This window comes from Mustela nivalis (genome assembly GCF_964662115.1).
Source record: "Mustela nivalis genome assembly, chromosome: 19".
NCBI lineage: Eukaryota > Metazoa > Chordata > Mammalia > Carnivora > Mustelidae > Mustela > Mustela nivalis.
In genome coordinates, this window is record NC_139038.1 from 6,306,909 (window position 1) to 6,328,952 (window position 22,044).

The following is a 22,044-nucleotide window of genomic DNA, read 5'->3' on the forward strand; positions in this document are numbered from 1 at the left end:
CTGCTGAGCAGAAAGCCCAATGGGGGCTCGATCCCAGGACCCTGAGACCATGACCTGAGCCTAAGACAGTAGCCTAACCCACTGAGCCACCCAGGTGGCTTCCGTTATATTTTTTAGTTCTAAAATTTCCATTTGGTTCTTTGCTGCTTTTTCTTTGCAGAGACTTCACTGACCCTAAGCTATCATCAGAATGATGTCTCTTAAAATGTGAACACTGGGGCACCTGGGTGGCTCAGTTATTAAGCATCTGCCTTCAGCTCAGGTCATGATCCAGGGTCCTGGGATTTAGCCCTGCATTTGGCTCCCTGCTTGGTGGGAAGTCTGCTTCTCCCTCTCCCACTCCCCCTCTCTCTGTGTCTCTGTCAAATAAATAAATAAAATCTTTTAAAATAAATAAATAAATAAAATGTGAACACATGGTAGAGTGGCAGACTGGGGTAGTCAGCCTCTAAGGAGGCTCCCAATGAGCCTGTTTCCTAGTTTCCACTTTCTTGTGTGGCCCACATTCTACCAGGATCAGTCTGTGTAACTTACAGCATATGGTAGATGTGATAGTATATCACCTTCTGAGATTATCTTATAAAGGACTGTGGCTTCTATCTTGACCAGTCTCTCTCATGTATGCACTCTTAGATCACTTGCTCTAGGAGAAGCTAGCTTGTCCTATGGAAGGCCTGTCTGATGGAGAACTGAAGTCTCCAGCCAACAGCCTTGGACAAACTGAAACCTACTACCTACCATGTAAGTGAATTTTGAAGCACATCCTCCCCCAGTTAAGCTTTCAGATGAAATGTGGTTTTAGGAGAAGTTTGAATGCACTCTCTTGGGACTTTGAGCCAGAACCAGCAGCCAAGTGGTCTCCAGATCCTTGACCCACAAAAAAATGTGTGACCATAAAAAACTAATAGAGTTTTTTTTTAAGCTGTTAAGTTTTAGGGAAATTTGTTCTATAACAGATAATACATCAGGGTTTGTAGCTGAGTCTCTGCTCTACCACTTAATAAAAGATGCAAGACATATTGAGTAACATTGTGAGCTCCACTTTCTTTCAGTGGAGACTGATAACCATTTCTGCCACACTTTACCTTTTCAAGGTTATGACTTGCACATCAGAAAATATATGGAGACATTATACAACTAATAATTTACTAAACCCAAGCTCCCTATTTTGCAGATAAAAACTGAAAGCCCAAAGGAATGTAAAGGATTGACAGGCGAAGCATTAAGGAACAGAGAAATTATAGGACTTGCCCCGGCTTCAACTATTTAGAAAAAGAGCAAGGACCAGACCCCACAGCCCAGAACTTAACATCTGGCTATTTTTGCTACTATGCCTAAAATATCATGTTCTGTTGTCATTAAACATGGTCACCCCATGTTTCAGGAAGATAGGCGACAGGTAAATTGTGGACTGTAGGGTAGACACGAGAATGGCTTCTCTTCCATGGTACATGACAAGCTTTAGGTAAATGCAAGAGTCATTTGTTCCAGCTCAGCTTTTACATCATAAAGCTGACATTGGGCCAGTTACTCCCTTCTCTCTGTTGCTCTGCCAGTCACCCCAACACCGAGTCCAAGCTCATAGGCAGCCAGCCAGAAGGTGACTAACACCAACTCTTTGCACCTAAGCCTTGTAGGATAGGCAGATAGTTCCTTTTTTAAAAATCTTGCTAGACAAGTTTGTATCAGTATCCTGCAACTACAAATGCTCCTTTGTTATGCAATTTTTGTAAAAATAGTTGACTGGGAGGGGAGAAAAAGGCTAATAGTATTTTGAGTCAACAAGGTCAGGCCATTTGGGCAATGACTAACCTCAACAGGATTTCAAACTTTTTTTCTCAAGTTATTTTTGTAAAGCACCTCACCTTCTGCCTTCCCCTCAACTTCAGTCTTCTGATGGGGGAAGGGGAGAAGGTGGCATTTAAAATGTTGAAAAAGAATCGGATCTCGATCAGATAAAAGAAAAAAAATGTATACATGGACTCAAACTGGAAGGGAAAAACACAAACATAAATACGGTTGTGTTGATGGGACAGCTGGCTGGCTCAGTCTGTAGGGCATGCGACTCTTGATCTCGGGGTCATGAGTTCAAACTTCACCTTGGGCATTGAGATTACTTAAAAATAATCAATCCAGAACAGTTGTGTGAAATGGTAGAATTATTTTTTTTTCCATTCTTAGTTTTGTTTTTAATTTTTAAAATATTTGTATAGGATTGGGGCACCGGGGTGGCTCAGTGGGTTAAAGCCTCTGCCTTCAGCTCAGGTCATGATCCCAGGATTCTGGGATCGAGCCCCACATTTAATTTAATTTCCATTTAAATAACTAGTTATAATTTAGTTTCTCATCCATGTTTATCAGTTAAGATTCTTCAGTTGCAAGCAACAGAAACTATTTCTGGCTACTTAAACAAAAAAAATTTGTCATAGGAGTATAGAAGAGCAGGGGCTTCTTGAGATTGAGTCCTACATCAGGCTCTGCAATCAGCAGAGTCTGCTTATCCCTTTCCTTTGCTCCTCCCATTCCACTCATGTGCATGTGCTCTCTAATAAATGGATAAATAAAATTAAAAGAAAAAAAAAGTATGGGGGAGCAGACACGATCAAAGGGAAGCCTTGGAGAAGCAAAAGGCAGGTAACCACTGAGAAGGTCTACTCCACAGAGCATAAGGCCCTGCTGCTGGAGTAAATGAACACTTGCCAACAATTTGTTTCTTCTTGCTCAGTAGCTGGGTCTAAGAATCGAAGTCCTTGTTGGGTGGGATTCTGCTTGGTTGGAGATGTACCAAGCTAGGATGTCCTGAACTGATGAATGAAAGAGGGAATTGAAAAGGAGTCTCTGGGTCCTCTCTATTTCCATGTGGAAGAGCAAAACACCGAGGACCCCATCCCACCAGCACAACTCTGGGCAGCGAGCATCAACACCCCAGAAGTTGATGAGGATCCCTATCAGAAGATCTCATGTCCACTAAATCCTAGATATGTTCTCACCATTCCAGCAGTATTTTAGATGGACTCCCACCCAGCTTTCCTCTTCACTTGTCTAGGACCAGCAAAGACCTGCTTTGGCCATGACATTTTGGTGTGATTCCTCAGCACCACAAAAGAACTTAATTTGTATTATTTGAGTGTAGAGGCGGATCAAGTCCAATCCTCCTTAAAACATACCCCATATATCCATCACAACACTGCCTAGGATCATTTTCCTACATCCTTCCCATCTTCCTCTCACTCTCCTTTTGACTATCATGCACACAGCTTTCCCTGAAGAATGTTTTGTATTAGTAGGCATACCATGACAATGGAAAGGGGAAAGAAATAGAAGAATGGTGGGTTAAACCAAGTCTACAAAGCGGAAATTTGTCTAGCTAGCTGTAGACCATTCTACTGTTTTCAGGGTCTTCCTTTAAGATCCTTAAAGGTAACCACTAAACCACACATTCTTAGGAAAAAAATTCCATGTGGCTTTAAGACGTAAGCAGTTTAACAGCAGTTTTGATAGATGGAGGTGAATGTGTTGAAAATTTTATTAACATTTAGTTTAAAACGCTTTATACCTGTGCCATGCCAAGACATAGAAGGTTCTTAAGTTCCCTGTTAGGGTTTGCTCCTTGGTTTAGGAATCGGGGGGCCTTGGTATTTTTTTGTTAAGCCATTTAAGAATTCATGATCTTGGTCCAGGGCTGGTAATATTGCGCCGCTTTCTTCTCCCTTCAGGGAAGAAGAGACACTATTATACCTGCACGCTCTCAGCATACTACTGCTGCACTGTTGACTCCTTAACATCTTCCGTGGGTTAGCAATTTTCTCCAAATCGGCCTCAAGTCTCCCTCAGAGGAGAGGAGCATGGAAAGATTTCTCAGGCTGGATCTTCAATGGGAGTTTGTGTGTATGGTAAAACATACATACCGGAAACTTGCCATCTCTAACCATTGGCTCAGTGGCATTAAGTATGTCCACATTGCTGGTCAATTACCACCATCCATCTGCAGAAGCTCTGTACCTATTAAATACTAGCTCCCTCTTTTCTTCTCTCTCCCAGCTCCTGGCACCCACCATTCTGCTGGAGGTCTGTCTGAGTTGGACCCTTCTAGATCTCTGATATAAGTGAAAGCACTCAGTATTTGTATTCTCGTCTGGCTTATTTGTAAGTGCAGTTTTGATGCACAGAACAGTGCCCTTATGGTGATTAAGGACACAGCATATGGAGCTGTTACTTCCAAATCAGAAATCTTTAGGCTGGGGCCATTGGAGGAGTCCTAGAGATCCGAACCTCCTTTAAGAGATGGGTCTCCTAATTCCACGGTGTTCGTAGGAGCCTTAACCCAGAAGCTGCTGACTGCTGTTCTGGGTCCTCTCTGCTTAGAGAGCATCCTCTTGGTCCCAAACCAGTATAGGCAACACACCACCAACATGGTCCCATTTATTGTATGGCTCTGGATTTTGCTGATTCAAGTTTGATGCCTAATGGGGTGCCACTTTATAAAACCCCAGCCTCCTGGCCACTTAACTTTGAGCTTACCGTCTTCCTATGAAAAATATCTAATACAAATGTAACTCAAAACCACAACAAAATAACACTTCACACCCATGAGGATGGCTATGATTAAAAAAAAAAAAAAAAAAAAGACAAGTACTGGCAAGGATGTTGAAAAATAGGAACCCTCTCACGTTGCTGGTGAGAATGTAAAATGGTGCATTCACTATGGGTAACGATATTGTGGTTCCTCAAAAATTAAAAATAGAACTATCCTGCGACCCAACAATTCCATTTCTGTATATACACCTAAAAGAACTGAAAGCAGGAATTCGAACAGATATTTGTACAACCATTTTCATAGCAACATTATTCACAATGGTCAATAGAACAGTCCAAGTGAGTATCTATGAGGAATGGATAAACAATATCATATCCACACAATGGCATATACTCAACCTAAAATATAAAGGAGATTCTGGCACACGCTGCAACATGAATGAACCTTGTGGGCATTGTGCTAAGTAAAATGAACTAATCCCCAAAGAACAAATACCATAGGATTCTACTTATGTGAGGTACTTAGAGTAGTCAAATTCACAGAGATGGAAGTTAAATGGTGGTCGCCAGGAGGTGGGGGTGGGGAGAGGAAGGATGGCGTTAGTATTTAATGGGGACAAAGCTTCATTTTGCAAAGACAGGAAAGTTCTAGAGATGATGCTGGTGAGCTCTACCTAGCAATGGGAAAGTACTCAAGGACCCTGAACCGTGCACTCAGAAGTGGTTAAAATGGTAAACTTTTATGTTGCACAGTACAATAAAAAGTGGTTTAAAGAAGTGTCTAATGCTCTCTGGTCATTATTCCCTGCTTCCGCAGAGAAGTTAGAAGCCCCGTGAACAGTTTATCCCGAACCCCATCTTCTGGGAAGAGACAAAATGTGTTAAGTAGCAAAATGCTTTTCAAAAGCTGGGCCTGCTTCAGTTGTGTTTCTCAGCAAAGGAAAAAAAAAACCCACACCTCAGCATCATACCCCCTCCCTTACTCCATCCATCTGTCCGTCCCCATCAAAAGAAGCAAGTAGGGGAGTAAAAAAGAGAATAAAATCCTAAACCAGAGACAACAGGACAAGCTTTTATGGGCCTAGAATGGTCTTTCAGGAGCCAGGAAGCTACCATTCAAAGGCAGCCCATTCAACATGGATGGGGGAGAAACTCGGAGAAGTCACCAGAGAAGCCGTGTCCGGTCGCCCACGTCAAAGAGCAGAATGGGCACCTGCCTGGTCATCGCCCATGAAGGTGGCGTGCCAGGAGGCATGGGTGCTCCTTTCCCTTCTGAAGTCGCTTACCTCAGAAAAATGGTTCTCGATAATGTTCAAAGCCGTCAGGGCAACCTGCGGGTTCTCGTGAAATTGCAAAGCCTCAATTTTATCAATGCCTCCCATTTCTTCAATCAGAAGACACACGTTTTCCTTCTCTGAAAGCTGCTCTGCTGCCTGTGGGCATATAAAGAAAAGCAAAACTCTGGGCAGAATCCCTGCAGCAGAGGGGAACTTCACCACTGTAGATTCAGACCAAAGGCTCCTGTTCCAGAATGGCAGCCACAGTTTCACTGTGCCCTCAAAGATGGCAGGATTGGGACACCTGGCTGGCTCAGTTAAGCACCTAACTCTGGATTTTGGCCCAGGCCATGATCTCAGGGTTGTGAGATCGAGCCCCGTGTTGGGCGCCATGCTGGGCATGGAGCCTACTTAAGATTCTCTCTCTCCCTCTCCCGCTGTTCTCTCTCCCCCTCTCTTAAAAACAAACAAACAAAAAAACCTATTTCAGGATCTTTCTCCCCGTTTAGATGTTTATAGTATATGTATTTAGGTTTATATTAATTGCACAAAATACAATTTTTGCCAAGTATGCTGCCCTCCATAAATACATCGCTATTACTGTTTAATAGATATCTCCCTTCTAATTAATGGTAATTGTTGAAAATACAGTTTGAAAAGATGTTCAAGTAATGCTATTTAAATGCAGGTATCTGGCCCTGCCCTCACTGGAAAGCCTTGAGAGGTAAGACTGAGGACTGAGGGGATGCTTAGTAATACCACGGCAAATAACCAAGTCCCTAGAAACAATATGAGTGGATTTAATCCAATGCAGATCATTGGATTTATCATCTAGTGCTATTCCTTCACTCAAACATTTGTACATGTGCCCTGGGCGAGGCCTACAGAACTAGAGATCAAGATGTGATTTAGAAAAGGCCTTTTCATAACTCACATTCTTGGGGAAGACAGGTAAATAATTATTGCAGTACAGAAAGCAGAATATAGAGGATGATATATGGTTTAAGTTACAGAAGATGTGCGTAAAAGGCTTGGAAAATAACATATATTCTTTAAAAAAAAATAAAGAGATTTATTTATTTGACACAAAGAGAGGGATCACAGGTAGGCAGAGAGAGAGGAGGACACAGGCTCCCTGCTGAGCAGAGACCCGATGCGGGGCTCAATCCCAGGACCCTGGGATCATGACCTGAGCTGAAGGCAGAAGAGGCTTAACACACTGAGACACCCAGGTCCCCAATGAAAATAACACACATTCTTGATGAACAGGGCTGTGCCAGGGTCAACCATAGGATAATCATGGCATTCCCCAAACAAGGAGGGACAAGGACAAAGACATGAAGGAATATATGTCGCATATTAGGAAAAGAGGGAGTAATTCAGCTCAACAGCCTATTTGGGGGAATTGAAGAGAAATAAAGAAAAGGCTTTGGTGGCAACTTTGAAGGACTCTGCTCTCTATTCGTGAGCTGTAGTAAGGAAACCTCTTGTGGTTCAAATTAAACATGATTTAGGCCACACTGTCTACCTGATCAGTAGGTAGACACTCTGTGTCTAAATCCTGACATACTCCAGTCCTGGCCACAGGTCCGAAATGAGGTTTTTGCCTCTGAAAAAAGAAACCGAGGCAGAACAAATGTGCTAGGTTAGCCTTAGAAAGAATGCTGGAGAGTGTGGGATGACCAAGGGCGGTCAGAGCTCTGGAGAAGGAGTCTAAATGTCGACACCACAGCACATGGCCCCAAAGTCACTTCAAAGAACTTCACCTACACTCTGCTGCCCATTTGAGACTCATATCTCATCCTCCTAACCTGCTATTTCAATGCCTCTTGCTGGTCTACCAGATGTGGTTTTCCCAGGCTCTCCCAAGGAAAAAAATCCCAAACATTTAGTTCAAATGAAACAGATGAAGTTAAATTTCTATAGCTCACAAGTGTGCTTTCACAAACGTGTTATGTCGTTGTGTCCAACCTTGTCTGCAGGTGGGACAAGTCTCTCCTCTTCATCTGTGTGATTTGCTCAGTCTTAGTGTCTAATTGGGTGCTGTTTCAGATCTGTTCTTGACTCAGGTCAGTTCTTTCCAAGACAGTTACATGAAAAGGATGCTTAAAGTGAGCTTTTAAAAGGAGTCCCCTGGTGTTACTTTGAAATTTTTCCAACAGCTTAGTTGCATATAAAAGGACCTTAAACAGATGAATATAGCCAGCCTTCAAGATGGCCTCAGATGCTCTCTGCCTCCTGGTACTGAACACCTTGTATAGTTTCCTCTGATGTTGAGTGGGGCTGATCTGTGTAACCAAATGGATGTTGTTGAAATGACTTCCAAGGCTGGGTCATAAAAGTCATTGGAGCATCCACCTAGCCTTCCTAGATCACTTGTTCCAGAGGAAGCCAGCCTCCATGATGTGAAGACACACAAAGGGCCCTACGAAGAGGACCATGTAGGGACAATGACTTTCCAGGCATGTGAGGGAGCCATGTTGGAAGATGACCCCAGCCTCCATCAAGTCTTCAGATGAAACTGCAGCCCCAGATGACACCCCGAACCTCATAAAAGACCCTGAGCCAGAACCATCCAACTGAGCTGCCCCCAGATTCCTCACCGTAGAAACAAGGTGAGATAATAAATAATTGTTCTAGACCACCAGAGAGTAATCAATTATGCAGCAATATAGACCTGACACACGGTTCATGAACATAGGCTTTCTGTTGAAATAAAACTCTTCTAGATCTCTAATTCAAGTCTTTCTAGTCAGTTTCAAGATCTATTCCTGTTAACTTCTTGCTGCTCTTTTGAGCGTATCCTATGTTTTAGCCTTCTAAAAGAGCCAGCCGTGTGGTTCACGAACTGCTTTCTCCTGCTTTGAAGGTTTGATTGGTTTCTCCATTTCACTCGGAGTCAGCTGAAGTTCTCCTACACCTTATGTTATCTGGATGCTCTGAGCCTAACCTACCACCTTCTATCCATTCCCTCCCACTCATCTTTGAGTGCTCTTCCCCAGATATCCACAAGACTCTCTCACTTCACTCTTCTCAGGGCTTAGCATAAATGCTCTTCCTGAGACAAGCTTCTCCTGCTGACTGCGTATAAGGGATCACCATTCTCTCCCCACTCTGAGCCATCAGCGACTGCCCTTTTAGCCGCTAAACTCTCAACTCTTGTGTCTGGTTTCATCTCCATTAATACATAAGCTCAATAAGAGCGAAGATGTTCTTCCATTGTATGCTGAGCATCTGAAACGATGCTGGGCACACAGTCACCCCATTGAAAAATGAAGAGGGACCTTCGTTAAAAATTCTCTTGTTTAGGTTACCCATAGGATATTTGGCCAGGAGGAGGGCATGAAGGAGTGGAAAGAGAATCCACATGTGAGTTTTAAGAACCAAATTAAATGCCTTAAATTTGGAGACTGCTATTTAAAAACCGATCTGCTTAGAACAGCTCACCTGGAGGATAAAAGAGAGAACATCAAGGATGATTTTAACAATTTTGGTGTCTTGGATGGTAAGCAGATTCACCAGTGGTTCCAGGACGCCAGAGTGGACAAGCTGGCTCAACTGGTCTAGGGTGCCTCCAGTTGTGAAGTTAGCTACGGTCCAAACAGCCTCTTTCTGGACTTTAAATTCTCCCTGCCAAAAGAGAACATTTTGAGTCTTTATAGGTCCTAAGGAACTTAAATACAGTGATGCTAACTTAGTTCAATTTGTAGGTAGGCTGGGGACAGCCGGGACTGTCTGTGCAATTTACATGGACCACCTCAGCAACCTGCCTCTAGTTCCTGAGCAGAAGACAGCATCTTCGAGAAGCCCAGAAGCAGGCAGGCAGACTCCCGTGGGGCCTTCGGGGAAGGTTCTAAGTTTTGAAGTAGACTCCCTTCCTTAGGTCGGGTTATGGGAAAAATAGGCATTATGCTTGGAACTTTAGGTTGTAGTGACCTAGGTCAACATTTCTGGTCTTTCTGTCACGGGAAAATTATGGATGAGAAGCTCCCTAGCTACAAAGCTGAGTACACAGAAGCGATCTCAGGGACTGAGCCAGTCCAGAGGTGACAGAGAAAGGCCACTGAAACATCACTCAATGTATCCCTTGCATTTATAAGAAACACTTTGCCCAGACATATGGGAGTCATCTGTTGTAGAACCTTCTATCCCCAGGCAGGAGTTATTCCCATTTTATGGCTGGGGAAAAACTGACTTCAGCTTAAAAACACAAAAACAAAAACATATCGATAACCAAAACACCATACGGCTCCAAGCCAGTTGTAGTTCAAAAGGCAGTTTGAAATAAGAGTCCTCTTTGACACATGACTGGATGTTCTGATTAGAATATGTACAGCCTCACGGACGCACACGGGATAGGAAGCATCCGAGGGATTGGACTGAGCCCCTGATTTGAGTGGGGCAGCTGGGAACCCACCATCCAACCTGAGGGCAGGCGTCCCACCAGCAGCTCCTCCTTCCCACCCTGCTCCACTGGCCTTCCTGCTCCCTATAAGACAGAAGCACCCCTGGGTGGTGTCACATGTAGAGGATTTAGACAGAGCTTGTCCATTCAAAGGTGACCAAAAGAAATGCTGACGCATAGAAGCTGTCCCCCGGAAGGGGAGTGGGAATCAGGAGGAAGAAGGAAGCCTTACTGTATTTGCACATTGTATCTGGATTTTCAGTGTCTATTCCCACTCTAATTGATGTGATTTTTTTTTTTTTTTAAAGATTTTATTTATTTATTTGACAGAGAGAAATCACAAGTAGGTAGAGAGGCAGGCAGAGAGAGAGAGGAGGAAGCAGGCTCCCTGCCAAGCAGAGAGCCCGATGCGGGACTCGATCCCAGGACCCTGAGATCATGACCTGAGCCGAAGGCAGTGGCTTAACCACTGAGCCACCCAGGCGCCCCGATGTGATTTTTTTTTACACTGAAAAGTCCACTTTCTTCAGTGTATCATATCACCATAACCGGATAGGTTTTTCCTCCTAAAATAAAACAACCGCCCCACCTTTGGCAAGTAGAATGGATGGTACATTCTTTTAACACTAAAGATAAGCCAACTATTTACCAGCTCAAGATTTTCCTGACTGTTAGAGCTGTGGGGATCACCTTTCCGTGGAATAATGCCTATTTAGTCTCCTAAATCTTTTACGGGTTATCCCAAACAGGATGCCGCTTCCTTTTTCCAGGGCAAGTTAGGAAACTAAGGTTTCCTCGCTCTGTTGGGATCTCAATTGATTTGCTCCTTAGCCTGTCTCTGAATTCCTGAAGGAGTTCAACACGGGGCTGATTGGAAAATAGCCTTTTGTTGTGGACACACAGGGCACCACTCACATTTTTTAGTAGAGCCACCAAGGGAGGCAGCATGCCGCAACCAATCAGCCGCTGGATGTGTTGGCAAGGCCCTGCAGCCACGTTGCTCAAGGCCCAAGCTGCCTCCTTCTGGATGAAGGCCTTGGGGTGCATCAGGAGCTGGGGCAGCACGTTCAGCATGCCCGCGTCGATGGCCACCTGGGTCTGGTCATCTGTTCCCGTGACAATGTTCCCCATGGTGCGGAGCGAGGGGGTCTGGAAGAACAAGGCTACAGGTATAACCAAGCATTGCAAATTTCTGGGAACAGAACAGGACAATCACACCAGACTCTGCACATTCCCAAGTGTTCCTCATGCTAGATTCATGGTACTCTGGAAACCCAGGAATAACGATTAAATCCTTGATCCCTGTTAATTCAGCACATCCATGGCCATTTGCATAATTTAAAGGTACTTGCTAGCCTCTCAATAGTTCCAGCTCACGTGAGATAGAGGTCAAGGGATGCCTTTATTAAGAAATAATGCTGCCCCTTTTCGTATCCTTATGGTGGGGAAAAAAATCGCTAAATTGATTACAGGGTTTATAATGTGATAACTTCTACCGAGTTTGTCTTTAGCACCAGTATCAAGTTTCTGTTGTATATTTAATTGGAGCTAATGAGATCCCAGTGGCATTTTTTTTTAATGTATTCACAAACTCCCTCTCAACTCCAAAGGTCCCCAGGATGAGTCTGCAATTGGGTTCAAGACACCCATCCCCTGAGGGCTGACTGTGCATTTTTTTTTGGTTCACATGCACTGTAGTGGCTGCCCCCATGCAGATGGTTCTAGAGTTTTCCTAGCCTTTTATGCTGGGTATCTGCTATTTCAGCGAGAGCTGAAGTAGTGCTACAGGTCAACAGCCTCGGCAGGACAGCTCCAAATGAGTTCTGTACCCTCCAGGACAAGCAGCTTCTTATAAATATTCTTATACTCTCCTTCTCCCCTATACTATCCTCAAACTAACCTTGACATCCAAGGAATACTATGCAAATCTAGGCATAGATGATCACGAAGGCTGCATAAATATGTAACATTAGCCACAGAAATCAAAAGGGCCACTCACATTTCAAGGCCTATCTTCAAGAAGCGTATTATGTAAGGGACACGTTTCATATCACAGCAAAGTACTTGATGTTGGTTTCCTGGTTTCATTTTACCTATACTGAAGTAGACTAATAAACTGGGGAAAGGATAAGAGGGAATTTTTTTTTTAATACTTGAGTAAGAAATTCAAATGTTACACTGAGCTTTATGTTAATACACATGTGTGTGCACGTGCGCGCTCACGCACACACACATTGTATTAGCCAACTTGTTAACATCCATATGCACAGACCCCTAGAAGGAAAGTCCACAAAAGAATAGTTTACTGGGTAGAGGGATTATTTTAATTTGGTGCCTGTCTAGATTTGCTAGTTATCAGATTAAGACAGAGTAAGTTATTCAACATCCACTAGGACACTGGGTCAAAACAGATTCAAGTCTTTGGCTAGAGAGTAGCAGAGACCTGGGAAATGTAGACAACAAGCTTTGTTCTAGATAAAGTATGAGACCTGACTGTGGAAGACCCTGGGAGAGGCCCTGGTTCAAGGGAGTATGACTCACACATTCTCCTGTGAAGGCCCAGACAGAGACAGACAGGACTGAGGACATTTACCAAGACATTGAGCTCCGAGCTACTCATGAGCTGAACCAGCCTGGGTAGGACCCCCGTGTTGACCACTTGGCTGATGCGCTCGTTGGAGCCATCAGTGAGGTAGGACAGGGCCCAGCAGGTGTCCGAGAGAATTTCGCTGTCTTGGTGCTGCAGGAGGTGGGACAGGACAGGCAACATCTGCTTCACGGCTTTCACGGAAGGGTAAGGGTTCTTGTTTCGGCACAAGTTGGACAAGGTCCACGTGATGTTCCGCAGAAACGTGATCTGTAACAAGGAGAAGTCTTCCAGCATCGGGTGCAAAGGAGGAAAAATGCCAGTGGCTTATGTCCTTGCCATCCCTGATCAATACTATCGACCAGCATGAAGCAAAGCGTTTGAGCTTCACACAGAATCTGTTCTCGATAGTGATACATGCTAAGAAGACTGAGAATGAGGTTTAGGTTTCATAAGCAAATGTTAGGTGGAGGTTTCCTTGTAGTCTTCAAAAAAGTTCCTCCCCGCCTTGACTGAGTTTATGACCTAATTCATTTTTCACTGACGAAACAAAATGAAGCAGAAGTTACTTGGTCTGCCCATTGGTCAGTCACTCTATCGACAGGTGGTAACCACATTCCTGATCTTTGTTGGAGGGTCAGTCCTCCTATCCCACATCTGGATCCCACTTTTGCCTTTGAAGATTATATCCCCATGATCACTTCTCTCCCACCCCTCCCACACTCTGGGACCCTCCACCTCTCTAGCCATCATCCTGCTTCTATTTTTCCATAGTCCAGTGTCAAGGATCATCTCTATTCACTGTCTACCTTGCAGCTTCCATTTGTTCTTCCACCCTTTCTAGTCTGATTTCTGCCCCTACTTCTTTGCATTGAGTGATGAAATCAGCTTCTTCCAAGCCACCAAATCCAACAGTGTTGTTTCAGCCTAGAATGGCTGCCCCTTTCAACCATCTTTAGTACCCCTCTTGGAAAAGCTCTTCTTGATACCTATGACACCAAAACTGCATTTCTCTTGCCAAACTTCTCAGTCATTTGGGCAGACTCTGATTTCTGATTGTCAGAGCCCTTGAGACTTCGTCCCAGGCTCTACTCTAGGTCAGGGGTTGGCAAACTTTTTCTGCAGGAGGTCAGAGAATAAACACATCCAGCTTTGTGGGCCATAGGGTCTCTGTCGCAACTAGTCCTCTCTGCCCTTGTAACATTACGAAAGCCATAGGCAGCATGGGTCTAAATGAATGGCAATGGCTGTGTTCCAATAAAACTTTATTTACAAAAGCAAGCAGCTGGCCACTGCTCTAGTTGATCCTGCCCAGCTGGATGGCGGATGCACGCATAGTCATCCGGACCCGCATTATCCACTCACCTGACATTGCTGCAATTGTGCCTCTTACTCACTTCAACTTGATATGTTTAACTAACGCTGATTCCTTTGTCTCCCTCCATCTTCCCCATTTCTCCAGGAGAACAACCTAACCTGGAACCAGAGGGCATTCTTCCTTCTTCCTATCCCCCGTGTCCAGTATGGCGGCATCCCAGCTCCCTCTGATCTCACTTTACCAGTAGCCAGAAGGGTCTTCCCAAATATCAGATCACTTCACTTCCTGCTTGCCTCTGCCAGCAAGTGGATGTCTAAGTCCTTCACCCCACTTGTCATCTTGCTCTGCGATCTCCTTGCAAACTCCCTGGTCATGCCAGCCTCTTACTCGTCCCACCATGTCAGGTTATCGCCCGCCTTGAGGGATGGGTATTCCCTGGGATTTTAGAAGCTACCTTACCTTCATTTTTGTTTGGGGAAAATCTAGAACGAACATTCACCCAAGGGGGTTCCCTGTTGTTGCCATATCAATCAACTTGGACTCTAAGGTTCAAACCTAGACCCAGTACCTAGGAGCAGAACTGGTGACCCATTAACTCTTGTCTGTGCCCCATGAATGGAGACTTTTCTACTTTTGCAGGATTGAAAGCTTAGAAAAACTTTAATGGACCTCTTCCAATGTTGCCTGAAGAAAAATTAGCACTATAGCCCTTGGGGCCAAATGAGAATCCATCTCTGCTCAATGTGATATTTAGTCCTGGGCCTTACTTCTAACTGCTGGCCTAAGGGGCAAGGCAGCAACCTCATGACCTAGCATTGACTTGAAAGTATTCCCCCAGTTTCAGAAACTTGTTACCTAGTTAGTTTTTCTACTTTAAAGATACTTACTGGTATGGTTGATGAAACGAGGGTCAGCAGATATGGAATGGCATTGCTCGAGATAACAAGGTCTCTGAATTCTGGGCCATCACCTACAAATAGATAAAAATGTGACATTCAGGGGTCACCGGGGCAGCTCAGTCAGTTAAGTGTCTGCCTTCAGCTCAGGATATGATCCTAGAGTCCCAGGATGGAGTCCCTGGATTTAGCCTCAAATCGGGCTCCCAGCTCAGCAGGGAGTCTGCTTCTACCTCTACCCTTTACCCTGCTCATGGTCTCTTGCTTGCTCACTCTCTTTCTCTCAAATAAATAAAACCTTAAAAAAAATTTTTTTTTAAAAGAATGTGATATTTGGGGCACCTGGGTGGCTCGGTGGCTTAAGCCGCTGCCTTCAGCTCAGGTCATGATCTCAGGATCCTGGGATCGAGCCCCGCATTGGGCTCTCTGCTCAGCGGGGAGCCTGCTTCCCCTCTCTCTCTGCCTACTTATGATCTCTCTCCTCTGTCAAATAAATAAAATAAGAATTAAAGATTTTATTATTTATTTGACAGATAGATTTTTTAAACTTTAAAGTTAAAAAAAAAAAAAAAGAATGTGACATTCAAGGGGAGGCTGGGTGGCTCAGTGGGTTAGGCCTCTGCCTTCGGCTCAGATTATGATCCCAGGGTCCTGGGATTGAGCCCCGCATCAGGCTCTCTGCTCGGCGGTGAGCCTGCTTCCTCCTCTCTCTCTGCCTGCCTCTCTCCCTACTTGTGATCTCTGTCTGTCGAATAAATGAATAAAATCTTAAAAAAAAAAAAGAATGTGACATTCAAACAGGGAGCAAAAAGAATCCTGAGCTAAATGACTAATTCTCTAAAACCCTGTGTAAAGGGTGAGAAGCCAAAACACATCCCCGGGCTAGACAAGTATATAGCATAGCCATGAACTAGATCCTGGGTCTCCATCATGTTGGCTGGGTAGACAGGCCACACGGGAGGAGCAGACACCACACAGCAGCAGTCTGTGGACACATGAAGGAGTCAGCCAATGGGTCCAGGAAGTGCCCTTGAGACTCTAAATGCTGGTGGCACTTCACAACACAGATCTCAGGAAGATGAAGGCTATTGCAGGCCAAATCGTCTTTCCAGGAGACTTCGGCATGGGGTGGAATCTTCCGAATGCAGCTCAGAATCTAGCCTGGGAGGTGGGTCAATGCTAGCTACCTGCTGTCTGCTTCTCAGGTGAGAAAACTGATTTGAGACCTTAGCAGTCTCCATTTTTATTATTATTTTTTTTAATAAAGATTTTTACTTATTTATCTGACAGAGAGATCACAAGTAGACAGAGAGGCAGGCAGAGAGAGAGAAAGAGAGAGAAGCAGGCCCCCTGCTGAGCAGAGAGCCCGACATGGGGCTAGATCTCAGGACCCTGAGATCATGACCTGAGCCGAAGGCAGCGGCTCAACCCACTGAGCCACCAGGCGCCCCTCCATTTTTAATTCTTCAACCATTAAGGCGCCTGGGTGTCTCAGTGGGTTAAAGCCTCTGCCTTCAGCTCAGGTCATGTTCCCAGGGTCCTGGGATCAAGCCCCACATCAGTCTCTCCGTAGAGGGAGCCTGCTTCCTCCCCTCTCTCTCTCTGCCTGCCTCTCTGCCTACTTGTGATCTCTGTCTGTCAAATAAATAATAAAATCTTTAATTCTTCAACCACCAAGGCAAGGCATAGGTTACTTTAAACCACCCAATTTTGCCTCTTCTTTACTGAACCAAGCAAAATGAGGGACAAAGTCTCTGTAATAGGTGCTTCCTTTCTGCAAGCATTTAACAAGCAGACTTATTTTATATTCTGTGTTTGCTAATCCCAGTATCTGAAGTCCTTGGAGGTCTAATCATACTGTTTGTTTCTGCTGACTCAGTCATGGTGGGTTGTTGATTCTCTGAACTCGAAACTGCTAATATTTGGTTGATCGTAATTTATCAAAATCCTGAGGGACCCAATTGAGTTCATATGCCCCCAGGAGCTTTGTATTTATTTTCAGCCAGGAATCCTGGAGCCTCCAAACCTACAGCACTAACTCTTCATTTTATGCTTTCCTGGACCATGTAGGGAATACAGCATCAAGCCCCAAATTCACGAGGCCATAGTAGGGTTGTCTTTACAGGACAGACTTTTACCCCACATTGAGCAAACACTTTTCTGGTCTGTTCCCTTGGCAACTCTCGCCAGAGGTAGAATTCTTTCAGGCTCCTGGGTGATGCAAGGGTCTGTCCTAAGTACTGCACAGGTCAAAGACTTGTCTTTGGTTCACGAAGCCATTAAGACCTGAGGCTGTAGGACCACAGTATTGACAGATGTCACCAGGCAGCCCATAGCTTTAGTACACACTGCATTATCTATCTGGTCATCGCTTTAATTCAGAGTCAGACTCTGAACCTAACTCTGGATTTTGGAAAAGCCTGTCATACTCTTCCCAGCGTTTCTAGATATTTATACTGAGAATATCAAATCTTTATGCTGCCCAAAGAACCCCCATAGCAGGCCAGATGGCTGCTCACTGGTTTCCTCCCCACCCTGAGGAGAGAGTCTCACCTGCGATATTACCAAGAGCCCACACCGCCTGTTCGCACACGGTCATGTGGGGGGAAGACAGGAGCTCAACCAAAGGTGGGATGGCCCCACCTTCCACAACAGCTTGAGTCTGCTCTGAAGTCCCGGAAGCGATGTTGGTCAGAGCCCAGGCTGCCTCAAACTGCAAGCAGGGGTGAGGCGACAACTTCAGGAACTCCACCAGCCTGGGGATGAGCCCTGCTTCAACAATCAGTTTTAGAGGAGGGTTCTTTTCTTGGGACAGCATTTTCCTTTGCAACGAAAAGAGAGGGGGGGGGGAATATAATGACAAGTCATGTGAGGCCGATATTAAGAATCTCCTTTATAAACATTCCTGGCATTCCTAGCTATCAAATGAGACTAACATCTGGGCCAGAGCTCCTTAATATTTTAAAGTCCAACCTATAGCACTTTGCAGTGACAAAGCAACATTTTTCCCTTTAGGTATTATCTATGAGCGGAGATTCCTATAGAGGCCAATTTAAATTAAGCAATCCATCTCTGACAACACTTGCATATCTTAAGTTGTTCTCAAGGACAGTGTAGAGAAACAATTTAGTCTTGCTTTAGAATGGACTCGCCTCTTATATCATGTGGGCATTTTGCCAGTGCCACGAAACCAAATAGGCCACTGGAGCTCATTTCTAGTTAGGAATTTATAAACCACAGAAGTCTGTTTGGCAGTACCTGGCTGCCTGGGTGGCCTGGAAACACAGGTCTGGATCTGAGGCATTCACGCCACTGATTATTTCTTGCAGGGTGAGGCTGACCTGCAAGGAGACACATTCAGGTCAGAGTCTCTGCCCACAGGAACCATGAAGGTCATCTAGTCCAGCCATCTGATTACAGGCTGGCTTGGACAGTATCTCCCAACATGCACATTGGTCTACATTAGGGGAGAGAAGAACACTTGGTGGTCTTGTAAGTCTCATGGATCTGTGGGACACCCCCCTTGTTCTGGGGAAGGGTTAATTCCTATCATCACTTGAATCCCCAGCACCTTTTCATCCTGTGCAGTAAGAACATGTTAGGGATAACCAGCAAAAATGGCAGAGGAAGGACTTCCAAAATTCTCTCCTCCATAAAAACAAGAAAACCTACACAAGTAGATCAACCTTCCAAACTCTAGAAATGGACCAAAGGCTTGTAGCCATTTGTTTTCTTTGAGCCAAAAAGAGATTGTTCAAGAAAAACAGCTAATCTCAGGAAGAAGGATTCTAGGGGAAAAAGTGCATCAACATATGAAAGGGATTATATACATCATCACCAACTAGAATTTAATCCAGGAAGGCAAGGGCTGTTCAACATATGAATATCAGTATAGTAGGTCATAGTAATAGGATATAGGGGGAAAAGCACATAATCATCTCAGAAAATTCAGGATAAGCATTTAACAAAATTCAGGCACATTTCCATGAAAATAAACATTCAGCAAGCTGGAAATAAAAGGCAATTTCCTCAACCTGATAAAACCATCTAATAAAACCCCAAACAGCTAGTGCCATACTTAATGGTAAAAGAGAAAGTTTCCCCTTCAGATCAAGAACAAGACAAGGATGTCCACTCTTGTTATTCAACATCATATTGGAAGTGCTAGACAGATTAATTAAATAAGAAGAAAAGAAGTCAATCAGATTGGAAAAAGAAATAAAATTATTGCTATTGGCAAAATTCTAGAACTTGTATATGGAAGATTAAGGAATCGCCCCCCCCCACACACACACAAAATAGAGATTCAGGTAGTTTTCAGGATTAACATATGAAAATCACTTGTGTTTCTATATACTAGCAATGAACAATCCAAAATTGAAATTAAGAAAATTTTATTTTCAATGATATCAAAAAGAATAAAATACATCAGAACAAATTTAACAAAACTACATGACTTAAATGCTGAAACTATAAAAAAATTAATTTATTAGATCCCCTCTAAAAAATACCCATGATCATGAATTGGAAGACTTAACATTGTCAAGATGGGAATATTCTTATAAACTGATCTATAGAGGGGCGCCTGCGTGGCTTAGTGGGTTAATCCTCTGCCTTCGGCTCAGGGTCCTGGGATCGAGCCCCGCATCAGGCTCTCTGCTCAGCAGGGAGCCTTCTTCCTCCTCTTTCTCTGCCTGCCTCTCTGCCTACTTGTGATCTCTCTCTCTGTGTCAAATAAATTAAAAAAAAAATAAAATCTTTAAAAAAATAAATTTTAAAAAATGAACTGATCTATAGATACAGTGTAATCTTCATTAAAATCTGAGTTATCTTTACAGAAGAAATTGACAAGTTGGTTCTAAAATTCATATGGAGGGGCGGGTGGCTCAGTGGGTTAAAGCCTCTGCCTTCAGCTCGGGCGGGTCATGATCTCAGGGTCCTGGGATGGAGCCCCACATCGGGCTCCCTGCTGAGCAGGGAGCCTGCTTCCCCCTCTCTCTCTGCATGCCTCTCCGACTATTTGTGATCTCTCTCTGCCAAATAAATACATAAAATCTTTAAAAATAAATAAAATAAAATAAAATTCATATGGAAATGCAAGAGATCCCAAATAGCCAAAATAATCTTGAAAAAGAAGATTATTCTTGGTTGGAAGATACTTCAAAACCTACTACAAAGCAATCAAGTCTGTGTTGTGCTGACATAGGAGAAACATATTGATCAATGGAAAAGAACCCAGAGTCCACAAATAAACTCTCACATTTATAATCAACTGATGTTAGACAAGGGTTTTAAGACCATTCAGTGGGAGAGAGGATGGCATCATAAGGCATCCAGGACAATGAAGTTGGACCCCTACTCACACCATTTACAAAAATTTACTCAAAGTGGATAAAAAGGTCTAAACATTAAGCTAAAGCCATTAAACTCTTAGAAGGAAACTTAGACATACATCTTTGTGACCTTGGAGCACTCAAAGGAGTCTTAAATAGGATATCCAAATCACAAGCAACCAAAGACAAAAGTAGACAAATGGAGCAGTTACAAAATTTAAAGCTTCCATGCTCCAAGGATTCTACCAAGAAAATAAAAAGACAATCCACAGAATAAGAGGAAATATTTGCAAATCATATATCTGGTAAGGGTCTAGTCTCCAGAGTAGACAGTATAAAGAACTCTTACAACTCAACGATAGGACAAATTACTCAAGTTTAAAAATCAGCAAAGCATTTGAATGGACAGGTCTCCAAAGAGATCTATAAATAGCCAATAAGCGCATCAAAAAATTATCATCACTCGTTAGGAAAACATATCAAAAGTGTAACCATATAGCCCTTTGAACCCACTAGATGGCTATAATCCGAAAGCAGACAACAACAAGCGTTGGCAAGAAGGTCAGAATGTACAAAGGTACAGCTACTTTGGAAAATAGCCTGGCTACCTATTTGTTTCCTATTGTTACTGTAAAAATCACCACAAATTTAGTGGCTTCAAACAAGATATTCTCTTATAGTTCTGGAGGTCAGAAATTCATGATCCGTTTCACTGGACTAAAGGCAGGTCTGGCTCCTCCTGGAGGCTCTAAGGGAAGACTCGGTCTCCTTCTTTTGTTCAGCTTCTGGTGGGGCCACCTCCGTTCCTTGGCTTGTGACCCTCTCTTTCCATCTTCAAAGCACAACATGTTAATCTCTGCTTCTGTGGTCCTCTCACATTCTGCTCTAACTTGTCCTTCATCCTTATTGTAAGGACTGATGTGATTACACTGGGCCCATCCAGCTAATCCAGAATAATGTCCTTTTCAAGATCCTTCACTTAGTCCTACCTACAAAGTCCCCTTTGTCACACAAGGTAACATTTACAGGCTCTGGGGATTGGGAGATAGAGCTATTTGGGGAGGGGCATTATTCAGTGTACCATAAGCAGTTCCTCAAAGAGTTAAAACAGGGTGACCATAGGACGCAGCCATTCTACTCCTAGGTATACTCAACAGAATTGAAAACACGTCCACTCAAATACTTGAGCACAAAGCAGCGTTATTCATAATAGCCAAAAAGTGGAAACACAAGCCCACTGACCAATGAATGGATAAACAAAATGCGGTATATCCGTACAATGAAGATTTTTTTTTTATTTGAGAAAAAGAGAAAGAGAGCACAAGATGGGGAGGGTCAGAGAGAGACGCAGACTCCCTGCTGAGCAGGGAGCCCAATGTGGTACTTGATCTTGGGACTCCAGGATCATGATCGAAGCTAAAGGCAGTTGCTTAAACAACTGAGCCCCCCAGGTGCCCCCATATGATGAAGTATTAATCCGCTATAAAAGGGATAAAGTACCAACGCATGTTACAACACGGACAAACCTTGAAGACATTGCTCTGAGTGAAAAAGCACATATAGCAACTTAGAGATGGTGTACAACCATTCTGTTTGATGACCACAGCAGCGCATCATTGGATCCACTTGCCGGACTGAACTCATCTCTGTCCCATCAGAGTCCTGACCGCAGTCAGGTGCAATGATGCACGT

General features: G+C 43.8%; 1 protein-coding gene across 1 annotated transcript in view; it reads right to left on the reverse strand.

Moving 5' to 3' along the window:
- Nucleotides 1-3,596: 3,596 nt before the first annotated feature.
- The window catches only part of KPNA7 (karyopherin subunit alpha 7), a gene marked incomplete at its 3' end in the record, with an annotated part of 118,825 nt that continues 100,377 nt past the window's right edge, over nucleotides 3,597-22,044 (reverse strand). Inside the window, exons 5-12 of the mRNA XM_082713065.1 lie at nucleotides 18,278-18,360; nucleotides 17,573-17,841; nucleotides 15,011-15,093; nucleotides 12,812-13,075; nucleotides 11,134-11,367; nucleotides 9,261-9,443; nucleotides 5,823-5,969; nucleotides 3,597-3,710 (exon numbers count right to left, since the gene is read on the reverse strand). Coding sequence (XP_082569191.1) covers nucleotides 3,597-3,710; nucleotides 5,823-5,969; nucleotides 9,261-9,443; nucleotides 11,134-11,367; nucleotides 12,812-13,075; nucleotides 15,011-15,093; nucleotides 17,573-17,841; nucleotides 18,278-18,360 — 1,377 coding nt within the window. The remainder of the gene's footprint in view (nucleotides 3,711-5,822; nucleotides 5,970-9,260; nucleotides 9,444-11,133; nucleotides 11,368-12,811; nucleotides 13,076-15,010; nucleotides 15,094-17,572; nucleotides 17,842-18,277; nucleotides 18,361-22,044) is intronic.